A 13,609-nucleotide genomic window follows, 5' to 3' on the forward strand; every position below is an offset into this window, starting at 1 on the left:
TGTGTGTGTTTTTGTAAGGAAAGAGGCATTGAAATGGATAGCGGAAGATTTGTATGGACTGAGAGCTCAATTTGATATCGACAGCTTCTGAAAATACAAATCAAATTAAAGCATTTCAAGCTTACAATGGTGTCGGGAATAAGCAGAAAAATATTTATCAGTGCAATATAAATAATAATATAAACGCATAAATGTGAATTATTATTATTATTGTAATGTAAAAAGCGACAGTATAATTACAAATTAATTCGATTTTTTCACACATTTTTTACGATGTCGTTAATGGGTTAGAACGGTGTTGATTTGGAGTGAAATTAAAACTACAATCAAGAATGGGTATTTCAGAAAGCAACCCTGTTATGTGATATGTATTCGCCATGGATCTTGATCAGTTTCAAAAGGTTATATTATTTTCAATCCTAACGTATTTAATGAGTCTTATAGATATTCTACAGTTATTCTGTAATATTTAGTCAACATAATCTAAATTACTAATCTACTTACGTCCAATACTTACGCTAAATCTGTCAGCTAATAAAGAAAACAACCGTCAATTGCTCTGCAACCGTTCAACCAGATAAAAGTGCACCAAAAGCAACATTTTTATTCCTTCTCTCGACTGGATACAGCACACGGCATCAACCATTTACGAGACCATTCATACAATATTTACAAACAGTTGATATCCCTTCTACAGTCGTCTGAAAGCAATCGAGCCGAGGGAAATGAAATGGTTTCCCATTTTCATCTCTCATCCTGCGTTAAACTCTTGCCTTAAATCAAAGCGAACCCAACACAAACCGATTCAAGATTAAGGATAAACATTTACCGATGCACTCTACTCGCGGGATAAGTGCTTTCGGGCGGTAGGTAGGTTGTTTATTCTGCGCGAGCCAAATCTCGGACCGTTAAAGACCGAACGACCCACTTACCACCGGCATTCCAACGGCACTTCGAGCAGCGTTGATGGATGCAATACAGAACAAAGCAAGAAAGCAAAAAATGGCACCAGTGAAAAAAAATATACCAATATCATAAAACTTTTACCCTTTCTGACGCAACTGGCAGCTCCTTCCGGTGGCGGTAAGCGATGGAGGCATACATTATTCACCAGTCACAAAGTCTTACTGCGAACGGGTGGTGACTGTTACGGATTGGGCATTGTGAACCCTCGTCCCAACAGTACAGTAACTTGTGTGCCCAGTGACAGCTACGGACAGATAGTGTACGAGTCCCCAAAGCACATCCTGTCAAACTTAGTCACCTCTCGGATGCATTGTTTCTTTTTGGTTTTTTTTAATGATCAACTTCAATACCCTCAGAGGGCAGAGGTTTATGTCAGAGGCGATTGCAAAGAAGAAAAAAAACAGCAACACTTTTGGGTGTATGTGAGTACCTACTCGCGTCCCAATTGCACCACTATCGTCACTTGACAGCTGTATGAGGGAGTGTGAGCGAGTGAAAGAGAGAGAAAAAAGCGACATACTACTACGATACTACGAACTGGGCTACTCGTCTGGGACACGGTTAGTTAAGCGTGAGCAAGTTGACGTTTGACGTTCGGTCGCGTTCGTTTTACGGGTGGTGCGCCGAGCCCGTTTGATCGTTGCACAGCTGCTGTCAGCTGTCATTTGCCGTCAGATTCCCGTCCGATTTCCACTCTGCCCTCTGTGTACATGCATGAACGTGTGTGTGTGTGTGTGTGTGTGTGTGTGTGTGTGTGTGTGTGTACGTGTGTGTGTGTGTGTGCATTTGGCGCGCTGAAACTAAATGTCAACCGTGAGATAACGTAAAAGCGTACGGCACAAAGCTTCTGCAAAGAATAGTAAAAAAAAAGAACAGCGAAATACACAGAATCCACAAACTGAATCCAACCAAATGAAACAGCGCCAATGAGCGGCACTGAACGGACGAGTCAGAGATTATGCTGGAGCACACAAATGGATGCAAAAAAAAAACAGACAATACCTGCAAAAAAGCGACCTCTGCTCCATAGCGACGATTCCCACCCGAATGCCCTTTTCGGTGTGTTGGCGCGCATCGGAGCGGAATGATGAGATTGAAATAGTATCTCCGGTGACATGCACACACACACACACATACACAGGCATGGGGATCAAAGCTGAGCCTGACAGCCGAACGGACGACCCGGTCTGTTCCCTGTAGCAAACCGTCCGAGGTCATCATGAGGTCGCGTTTGCTTTGCCCTAGGATCATCGGCCCCCGTCCAGGGGGGCACAACTACACCTAACCGTGTCTCACCCGGCACGATGAGGCTGGCACGATGTTAGCTAAGCTTTCCGCTTTGCCGCGACAATCTGATCCTCAAACAAAGGGAGTCACCGTTCACCGGGATGAATCTGCGCGGCCGCTCGGTAGCGCTGCGAATTTCCGGCTGTGACTGACAGGTTTCTGGAGGTACGAATTCACCATGGTAGAGAAAAGAATGAGACCCAAAAAAAAACTGAAAGCAAATCTTGTTACCTTTCTCCCTTCCGTTCCAAAGCTTGCTGGCAGCTGTTCCTCCTACCTGCTCGTATGCTGCCAAGCTGCAGTTCGGTCCGTCAGTTTCGTCCAGCCAGCTATTAGCCATTAGCAGTGGGTGAAGGTAAGGAATGTGCCCTCTTTCGGTTACCGTTCGGCGACGAACACATCGGCGCCCACACCACCAGCGTGACAGCAACATTCCAGCGCTTCGAACGACCGGCGGCTGTGAAGAAAGGTCGAGACCATCAACGTACGACCGAAAATGCCGGAAAACTCATTTCCATGCGAGAATGAGATTCGGAGGGGTTTTTGTGTTTTGTGGTGCTGCGTTCGGAACGTTTCGGGTGCGGGTTTTACATTTCTTCAGATCATCAGATTTATTGGAACAGTTCCGTTATGCATACACACAGACAAACGCCTCTACACGCTGCGACACACAGATTGACTGTTTTGCTCAATGTTTGCTGCTTTCAAATTTATTACTCACTCGGCCGTTTTTTTTTTGCTGGATGTAGGGGAAGGTGTGGAGGGGTGGTATGGGTTGCAAGGGGGGAGGGATGGATGGATTTTGTAACACCGTTAACGCAAATATGTACAGGGCTTCTGAATTTCGGCGTATGATTATGTGTAGTGTTCGGTTTGTTCATTTACTCTTGGTTTTGACCATTCTTTTGTTTTCCATATTTATCGATCATATCGAAGCGTGTTGCTTTATCTTACTGCTTTCTCTTGTTTCCGTTTTAATTTTACTTATCTTTCTTGCCTCGTTTTGCATCTGTTTTATCAACTCTCTTTTTTGCTTAACTCTCTAATACTTTCTTCCCCCGATTAGCTACTTTGCATTTGCTTTATGTGTATTCAACTCATATATTCGCTCACTCTGCGTTTATGTTTTAGTTGCTTATGCTATAGCATCGAGCTCAGATTAGTTTGCCCACATTCCCCTTATCTAATGTAGCTTTGCACAAATACACCTGGCCTGGTTGTGTGTGTGTGTCTAGTTCATTCTTGTCAGCCAGATGTCAACAGCTGGCAGCAAACACATCAACACTTCCAACCTCTGCATTTAACTATTCGTTCCTATACAATAGAGACTTTAGTAAACATTAAAGCTATTAGAAAACAAGCTATTACGGGCATGCCATGGGAGTGGATGTTTATTGATAGACTGTCTTTATAGTACAAGTGTAGCGGAACACGATGCAATTTGAGATTGTGCGAAGTGTGACATTGACACTTGTGTTGTTAAAATAAAAACCATGCCAAAAAGAGCTTCAATTTTACAACGTGTCAATTAACTACTGCCACTCATTACACTCCGAGCACAGTGAAATAAACTTTCGCAATAAAAATGACGCAAACTGACTTTGCTGAATGCTCTTCAAACTCATTTGTACACATCAGACCCCGTTTCCACGATCGACCAACCATCATCGATAATGAGCTGCGCTTTGCAGCTCATCAAACGCCATTTGCAAATGGTGAAAAAAAGGCAACTGCAGTACAGTAATCAAACACAACAAAGAATGAATGTCGGGAATGGTTATGAAAAATCATGTTTAATTCATCTACGGAAAATTATTCCCTCCACCCCAACGCTTCCCCGACCGTTCGATTGGCTTTGTCAACCGTGGAAAGACTACGCCGCTGCCACTTTGTTAGCACGAGCACAGTGGAGATTCAAAAGTAGACTGCAAAACACAACGACACAAAAAAAGCAACGCTCATCGATGATCAGTGCTATAGGGTTGATAAAAAATTAAGCAACAACATCAAGCATACCGACATGATCGATGGTACAAAACCAAAAACCATCCGAAAGGAGGGGAAAATAAAAGAGAAACAGGAAAATGCAACCACCCAAATTAAGCTTTGAAGACGCGAAAGCGTTCAGCTTGCGAGTGGCCCGTTTCGACCCGCAAATCACCCGTACAAAAGCAAGTAAGCGGGTAATCACGAATCAACTCCCCCCTTTCAGTTGGGGATGGTTGGTAGAAGAAGCACGGGTGATATCATTAATTTTCATAATTAATTACTCACCCTTCGAATGGAATTCAGTCATAAATTATGTGCCAGGCAAACCCCATCTCTCGCGAGATGGGTTCGGATTGCATCCTTTTGTAGCGAAGCTATGTTTTCGGTTGTTGCACTTGTTCCGTCCAGTTGTAGTGCCGTGTGCGGTGCAGTTGTTGCTGTGGTGGTTGTTGCGAGGCGTATCTTTTTTTTACTTCTTCTTTCCCACTCCGTGTGAATGGGGTTTTTAAATTTACCTCATCGATATTGGCTGTCTGGGTTATGTTTTTTACTTTTGTATTCTTTTGTGATGGTTTTCAATTTTTTCGGACCACCTCTTATTATCCCGCTTTATCCTCCAGCTCGTACGAGGGGGGGGGGGCACATTGTGTGCACAGATAAATCGCGCTATAGCTTTTGCGGTCATCTGTCCCGCACAAGGCTCGCCAGCTCGTCGGTCTTGCAAGTGAGTCAAAGAGGTGAAAATTTATTAAACCAAATGCACGATACACAAACAGGACCGGCGGGGATGATTCGGGATGATTAAAAACGGAAAACATGGCTTGGAGCATCGTGTTCGCTGTGGAAAAGTTCACATACACACGCAGATTTGAATGTGTACGTTGGCTGAATAGTGCAGGCAGGTGTCTGGCGAAATTAATTACCTCTAGATATTTACAACGTTCTCCACCAGACTGTATCGCGCATTGTCCTCGCCTCAATCGAAGCAACGTATCGGGTGATCTTGCATGGGTAGATCGTGCACCTTACCACTATCGATCTTTAATTTGTATTATGTTGGAAGTTTTCGTTTGCATGCCATTTGGTTTAATCTTACTATTTTCTGTATGATTTCAAATACTTTTCTACTACAGGGAACGAGCACAGCCAAAGACAGTACAGGTAAAATAAGCTTGAAATCGAAATAACCATTTTCATCAATAGATCTTGTCATTTGTCATCAATAGATCTTGTGTAGATGGGTTAATTTTTGAATTTAAATCTTTGTTTCTAGCACGATGTCGTTTGCCAGTTTCAAATGGTGTATATCAGTAAACAAAAAAGAAAAAATAGTGTTAATCAAGCTCCCTTCTTCTTATCTCCCATTGGTTTTTATCTTCATTCTTCCCTTTCTACGGAGCTGGAATAGTTATTGTCTGTGTGAAATGCACCAAGCAAAGAAAAACAACCAAAAATCTAACTAGTAACACATGGGTTGAAAAGTTAGGGAAAAAAGTTCTAGCATCGATGCAGCGCTGAAACGTTTCACACCAGACGCCATCGGCAATGACTGTTCGAAAGTAGCGGTGTAAGTTACACAGCTTAACGGCAGCTTTATCGATGCTTGCGGCAATTAAATTTGATTCACAGTTTAACATCATTCAAAAACTTGCTCACCCATCGGTTGGTCGATGCTAGTGCACGGTGTTGGATGAGATGGCAAGGAGTTTGTTGAATGGAAGCGTCGAGTCGATGAAGACGCCTGGTCGATGGAGACGCCCGGTCAGTGGAGAAGCCCGGTACTTCATGAAACATGCAGAAGAAAGCGAACGTCTGGGAAGTTTGCGAAAGGGCTAAACAAGTATGCAAGCTGCTCGTTACTGGGTGACGATTCTTTGTGCAACTGTTGCCACCACTCCGGACATGAAAGTTTTCCACCAACCGGTATGTTAACTGATTATGGAGAAGTTTGGTTTTGCGTTAAGCAGGATTTTGCTTTAGCCGGTTTGCAGGAAGTCAGCTAGCCAGCTAAACAGCGCTTGTGATACACTTTTGAAAACAGTTTGAGTTGGTTAAATTTTTACAATGTTTAGGATGATTTTCATACTCCCTATACCACTGTTCTGGCCTTTAGCTGGTTCGCATCGCTACAGCACGCTTTATAGTCGCTCCTATCCAATCACCATTCAAGCTGTGCTGTAGGGGAAAATAGAGAGCCGTCTCAGCTTTACCGCTTCCTAGCCCGTACCATCTTCGGCTTATGCTTATGCTCCCCCTAGCAGATGATTATTGTTGCTGTTGAGTTGAAGTTCAATAAAACCTAATCGTTGCCGCATCGCTGGCCACCATTGTGCTCCGGACAGGTGTGGACGTTGCTATCGATGCGACCGACATTTTCCCACGCTGCTGCTGTGCACTATCACATTCGCTGCCCTCGGATGGCGGCCAGCAGCTTTTGCCGGTGCGATATCACGCACCGGATATGTCGGAACGGTGTCATCTGTTACCGGTTCGGGCGTGGCTGCTGCTATCGCTGCTGGCGGAAATGACCGTTCGTATCGTGCCAAGCGAAAGCGATACAATCAGCAGCAGTACCGTTGGGAGCAAGTGGTGCGTTCGGGTGGGGTGGTGCGAGCTGGTGGCAGAGTTGCCACGGCCACGGGCTGCCTCTGCCAGACCTGGTCGAGAAGGAAGCACCGTTTAAGTTGAGGTTAAAAAGTTGAGTCAGAGTTGTGGTGTGGTATGTTCTCTACATGGATTATTTTGTTTCGTTGTGTAAAACTTGTTTAGTGAAAACATCAAATGTAAAATGACGGAAAACAGGCAATAATTAATTCGCTCTGTAAGCTACCTGAATTGTAGGATGCAATGTTTTTTGCGTATGTATGTACGGATCTTATCAGCATGTTCGTAAAATATCATTTCATCTAAAAATCATTGGAATAATATTTAAAAAAGAAGTTTGAAGAAAATCTACTCTTAACAATCTTACAAACTTTAAATTTTCAACTTTTAATAAGCGAACAATTTTAAGACATTGTTATACTTCTATTTCTTCCCGCAAATCTCTATGCACAATCATTTACTCACAGTTGTATCGGTTACTGCTCACACAAAACCATCTTTAAGTAACCATCGTACTGTGTTCAAATTCTTTAACACACCATCAACGTCAACATACAACAACAGCCCAAAAGAAAACAACAATCCTCTATCTTCACGCTCGTTACATTACAATCTCACAACGACCGGCAATGTGCGTTCGGGTGATTACAACCATCCTCGCCCAAAATGTGTCCCATCAACATTATGCTCTATCGCTTCATTACGCATGCTGGTGGGAACGAGCCGCTGTCAAATGAAGGGAGCGTTGTTCCTTTGCGTTTTCGTTGTCCGTTTCAAAATGCGAAGAAATTGGCATGGTTTGTCCCACCTACCCAAAAACTGCAAGCTAAGAAGGTGTTTTGTGCACGTGTATGTGTGTAGGTTTGTTTGTGTGGTGGTAAAAAGAAACCAACCCTGCCGTAACCACTTACCTCCAATTATATTTAATTGATCGTCCGTTGTTTGCACACCGCCCGGATGAATTTTTATTTCTGCCGTTGCATGTGGAAGAGAAGAAAACAAAAAATGTGGAAGAGAAAATGAAGCGAATGAAATTTGACAGTCGCCAGCCGGTGGTTGATTAGGGGGGAAAAAAAGCGCGACGAAAGTAAAGGAACGAAAGAAACACCCCACAAAGGCAGGATTAACACCGGCCAAGAATGGACCGAAATGTAATGACGTCGTATCTTTTGTCAGCTGAAACCGGGAACCACGCCATGCCGAACCGGCAGCAAGGAATGAATGGGTCGTTTCGCAACAACTTTAGCGCCGGTCAGTAAGCAACGTGGAGCAGGCGTTAAAGAAAAACGTGTGAACTGTGTTCGCATCGCTCGGAGGGCTGCTTGTTTTGGCGTTTTGTTCTCGCTGTTCTTTTTCCCTTTTTTTCTACTCGCTCCAAACACAAACACAATGCATCAATTTGTGTGCGAAATTTGTTGCCCGTTGCGTTGAACTAAAAGCACACACCAGGACAGAATCTTTGCAACACTTTGCAGGGTGAAGGAAGCGTGCGAGGAGAGTCACCCGAAAAAGAGCACCGAAAGCAAAGCAACACCAATAAAAACAAATTCCACCGAAAATTCCATCCGTGGAAACAGTCGTGTGCCCGCAGCACGAAACCGAACACCGAATCCGCCGGAAATCCTTCCCTTTGATGATGCCGATGGAAATGGGATTTTTCTGTGTCGGGTTGGAGATGGGGCAGGGGTTTTTTTCTGTTGTAGTTGTTGTTCCTGGCCACTCTAGTCGCTTTCGTCCGTGCGTTTCTGGTTGCGTTTTCGGGGTGGATGAGTTGTTTTTTGTAGTGGTTGTTGCTGTCCTTTTCAGCTGCGACTGTTTGGACGGAGACGGACGAGAAACGTACAGCTTTCGTGTCGTGTGCGGTGTCGTATTGAGCCATCGACGCAACAATGAATCTCACGACCATTTGCTGGGGCCACCAACAGGAACCACCACCAGGCAGCGCTGACCGTACGTAGCCGGGCGTCGGCTGATGATGATTATGTTGATGCTGACGAGCTGCCATTTCGGTTGCGGGTCCGTGCTTGCCCGTTTGCCACCGCCCGATAATGATGTTGTACGCGCCTCGGATCAGGGCGCCGTAATGCGCCGAAAATGCGACAAATGGTCAATGTGACGTGGACACGGCCGGGGAGCGCGAAAGGCAGAACAAAACGAAACACGAAACACGACCGGCAAATGGGGCGGAGTTTGATCAGCTAATGCTCTTTTCCAGTTGAAAGCCTGCTGCATAATGGGTGACAGGCGGCGTTTCAGCGGCCGGGGGGGTTGGTGGGACACGGGTGAGTAGGACGGTGGAAGGAACAAAAAGTCCATTCAAAACTGGAACTCATCATCTCATCTGTTTTTATTGCACTTCGTGTGCGGCGCCGCTGTCTTTTCGGTCACTTCGGTACCTTTTGACGGTTTTGTTCTCTCTCGTTTGCTTGGTTTGTTTTTGCATGGAAGAGATTTGATGGTTTCTTGAAGGCACATTGGTGAGAAATGGGTATCAACATTTAGAGATTATAATGCGTAATTGGCAAAGGGATCATTTTGTTGTGGTATTTGTCGGCAGTAAGCTGGCAGAACGTACTGCCATAAAAGTGTTGTTGATAAAGCAGAACTAATATGAAGATTTTGAACACGATTTGATGAATTTTCGTGTACTTATCACACTTATACACTAAATGCAAATGATTAAATGAAAAAGAGCTCTCGAGAAATTGAAATTGAACGATATGATTTTGATTAATTATATTGAAACCTTTACACCACTCGAGCTAATCAGTGGTTTCAATACACATAAAAATCTAATTACAATACGCACAAACCAATTTCAATTTAATGAACTGTGTGCTTTTTGAAAACCCCGATTTTGGTACAACCAGTTTTACCCGTTTTCCTTAGAATATAATTTCTCTATTCACACAATTTGTGCCATTGATATACACTGTTGCACTGAGCTCCATAATTAAGATCAACCACTGTGAAACGTAATTTCAAATCCACGCCGCTAGTTCCTCGAAAAAGGCTCCATAATCCGCGAACCAGCATTTCGTTCAATAGAATGACCGACTGGAGTGTTCAAACAGCGTTAGCTTAAAATGATAATTTTAACTCCATTTCCACTACACTACCAAGGGCCATTGCTATCATTCGAGTAACTCTCAAGCACAAAACCGAACGAGAGTCGGATTTCGGAAGGAAAAACACCACACACACACACAGCTCCCGTAGTGACTGGACAGTGCTATGCTTACTGGTTTGTTGTAGGTACTGATCTTTTTTTATTTAATTATTAGCTATTGTCGGGCCGCAAGCCAGTGCACTCACAATAGAACCCTTCCGTTTGAACCGAACGAGATGGGGTCAGGATAATCTTTCAATCTGCTATGGTTGGCACATTAAATGGAAACGAAAGCCGTCCGTTTTGTTGAGTCGATTTCAAAAGCGCTGACTTGAAAGCGATGAAATGATGAAAGGATATGGTTGCAGGAACAATGACGCTTCTGTAGGTTGTATTTTAGACCAATTTTCTTTTTCTGGTGACAATGATTCTGGAATGGTTGTTCGTTAGTAGTGAAGTGAATGGAGACGGGCGAAGCATTTGCGCTGCGTGCTTAATTATTATGCTCTGTATTGTGCTCTTCAAAGAACTACATCTTGGAACGAACTCTTAAGGGTCTCTTTGAAATAGACGACACAAAATTTATAAAGCCCTTACTACTGATGAGACATTTATATCTGATAACTTCAAACAGATCTCATTTAGTAAACGATGTTAATCAGAATAAAAACTGATACATCAATCTTACAGAATTACCAAAACTGCATCCTAAAAAGCAATGCGTCAATGTGTTTTTCTCTTGTATTTGCAAGCATCTTATTTATGCTTTAATTTATTTGAAGCAATACTCAACATTTTTACCCTAACTACATCATACCCAGCCACTTGTGTAGTAACGTTCAATGCTAGCAAATTCATCCCCATAGTACTAATATAGCCAGCGGAAAAGACCCAATATGATACGCATAAATCTTCATAAGCAATAAATATTACCACTGAAACAAGCTTAATGCTCCGCAACAAGCAAACAGGCAACGAAAATCACTCACAAAACAAACGCTAAAGCTCTCTGCTAGGCAGCTGAGTGCCCGCCATCAATCCCGCGGTATGCAGCGATAAACAAGCTTTTATTTTACCCCCGTTCACAGCTGCAGTAATGGATCATAAACATTGTTTACGTCCACTGATTGCAATATCCTCCCAACCTGGCCGCACCAAAGCAGAGCAAATATCGATGCAAACACTGCCGCATGATTATAGTTTTCCGGTTTGCAGAATAAACGATCCTACATTTTGCAGCGACCTTTGCTCCCTCCGCTCTCGTCCCGTGCCTCCTATTTATCGGCTGCACAATAGTATCGATCGGCGGAAATCGAGGTGCGGGTAGGCACCATTTCAAAGGAGTCAATGGAAAAGGGGGCACACCACTTCAGTGTACGTTATCCGAAATGCTAAAAACAAAGTCAGCCTTTGTGCAAAAGGCTGGTGCGCTCGGGTGGGTGGGTAAAGAAGATATTCACCTTCGCGCGCACACAAGCGAAGGGATCTTCTGTTTAGCGATTCCTCTCAAGCATGTCTGGCTTCGGCTATCCGCTCTGCTCGCAATCAGGATGATTTTCCATCCGTGCCAGAGCATCACGTAGCACACATTTCCGCTACCTGTGCGATGCCATTTGCATGCGCCTGCAATGGCAGATCGTTTGCTGCGTGTTATGTTTATTTTACACGATTTATAGCCGCCCGGGCCCGGGCCCGGCAGCTATCGTTAAGGATTGTACGGTGGGATGAGATATCGCTGGTGGCGGCTGGAAATAAAGCACGGGAAAATATGCTTCCACTCGTCTCGAAAATGCAATCAAAATTACTGTGTCTGTCGGCGGATGGTCGGACGGTGGAGCAGCGTAAGGCGATTTGAACACACTCAGAGTATACTGGATAAAGAAAATTTTGTATTTTTGCACCGTAGATTTTGTGCAACAATTCAATGGTGCAACAATTCGTACTTTGAATCATGCCATGCTCATGTATTGATTATATTTCACCATTATTATATACCACCTCCACCATTTTCGCTCGCTTCAATCAAACATGTGTTCTATTATTGAACAATTTTATTTGATTACTTGGTTTGATTCCCGTTGTGCAGATTATTTTTTAAAGTTTCTCTAAATTATCATGTTTTCTCGTTTACCGTGATTGCCTTTATCGGTCCCTGGAAACTGTTTCTCATCAACCAACATGCATTAAATGAAGTGTAATTGTATGTCAGTGAGTTTACATTACTGTTCTCCCATTTCCAACTACACTGCACAAGAAATACTAGCACGTACTTCCTAATGCTTTGAAATGTCCCTTGATCATGACTCTCTAATTCATCAGTGTCTTCCTACTTCCTACAGCCAATGTTTACCTTGTGTTGACAATGCTCAAGCACAACTCCGGGAGGTATTGTGCTTCATTCTCTCAGCAACAAACTTCATCCGATCCATCATAATCCCGCTGCTGTATTGAATTTCTATTCAAATCACGTGCCGCGATTGTGTTTCGCGACACCGCCCCAGTCCACCGAATAATCCCACATTTCCGAAGTTACTGTCAGGATTAGGCGAAAGTGAGATAGGTGAGCAAGTGACACTAAATCGGACGAGACAGGTCGTTGAAACATTCTCACCTTGCACGGGCATAATTTTTCATTTCTTCCCCCAATCGAAACGGGGCGGCAGTGGAATGGAGGCAGCAGAATGTGCAACAGTAAAAAGAATAACGCGCTCCACGGTTCGCGCAAGGGATATTGTGATACATTTTTACCGCTCACTATTGCTTCGCTTTACTTTCCTGTGAACCAGGGCACCCGTCACGTCTTTTACCCCTTGCCGTCCTTCGGGAAGTGGTGGAAGTGAACGTAAATCGAGAAAAATAAAGGCTTTCCTTTTAGTTGTCCTCCGTCGTAGCACCCCGAGAACATCCGGATGTGTGTTGGGGTAGAGGGTGGAGTTTTTGCACTTCCTAGGGTGGACAGTGCCATCTTACTGAGATGAAAAAATACGACCCAACGCTAAGATGCAAAGGGGAGTTAAGCCCATCGCAGTGATTGTCGTATTTTTCATGCTTTACTGTCACACGTTGGGAGGGGGTGATTGTGCATACAATTCTCGTTTCACTCGTCTGCACTAGTTTGTTATTTTGTTGTCCTCTCTTTTTGCTATTTTATTAGCAGTGCAACCATATTTTTTACTTAACTATATATCCTGGACGTACATCGATAGACTAAGGTAATTCTTGTGAATATTTTTAGTGAAATTGTCCCTCCTTGATAGTTTTGAGGCATACATATTGAGCTTTACATATTTGATAACTTCAAAATAGGAATTTATCATAAAAAAGTTGTAAGCTGCTGAAAATATCAACTAACTAATGATACATTTCCATCAGTCCAGCTTGTGTCACACTGTAGCCTTTTGCACCAAAGATGCACTGTAGGTAAATAGAAAAGAATGCAGAATGGGAAGCATTCTTGCCACGTTTCCCTGCCACAGCACGAAACATCTCATCGTCTTTTCAATCCCTTTCCCGACGTTTCCTTTCCACATCTTCTCACCCGGGCAATTCATCTAAGTGAAAGCGTTCTCTTCATTGCTGACCCGCTGAAACGATCCTCCCACCCACGCTAAACCTTTTGCAACAAGGTTCAACACAACGAAAACTGCATGACAC

General features: G+C 43.7%; 1 protein-coding gene across 3 annotated transcripts in view; it reads right to left on the reverse strand.

Moving 5' to 3' along the window:
• Positions 1–656: 656 nt before the first annotated feature.
• LOC121588974 (lachesin) overlaps positions 657–13,609 on the reverse strand; it is a 63,762-nt gene continuing 50,809 nt past the window's right edge. For all 3 annotated transcript variants that reach the window (XM_041907472.1, XM_041907470.1, XM_041907471.1), the window contains 2 exons: positions 7,758–7,817; positions 657–6,899 (listed from right to left, as the gene is read on the reverse strand). In XM_041907472.1, coding sequence (XP_041763406.1) covers positions 6,718–6,899; positions 7,758–7,817 — 242 coding nt within the window. In that variant the 3' untranslated portion in view covers positions 657–6,717. The remainder of the gene's footprint in view (positions 6,900–7,757; positions 7,818–13,609) is intronic.

The sequence above is a fragment of the Anopheles merus genome, chromosome 2R, assembly GCF_017562075.2.
Source record: "Anopheles merus strain MAF chromosome 2R, AmerM5.1, whole genome shotgun sequence".
Taxonomy (NCBI): Eukaryota; Metazoa; Arthropoda; class Insecta; order Diptera; family Culicidae; genus Anopheles; species Anopheles merus.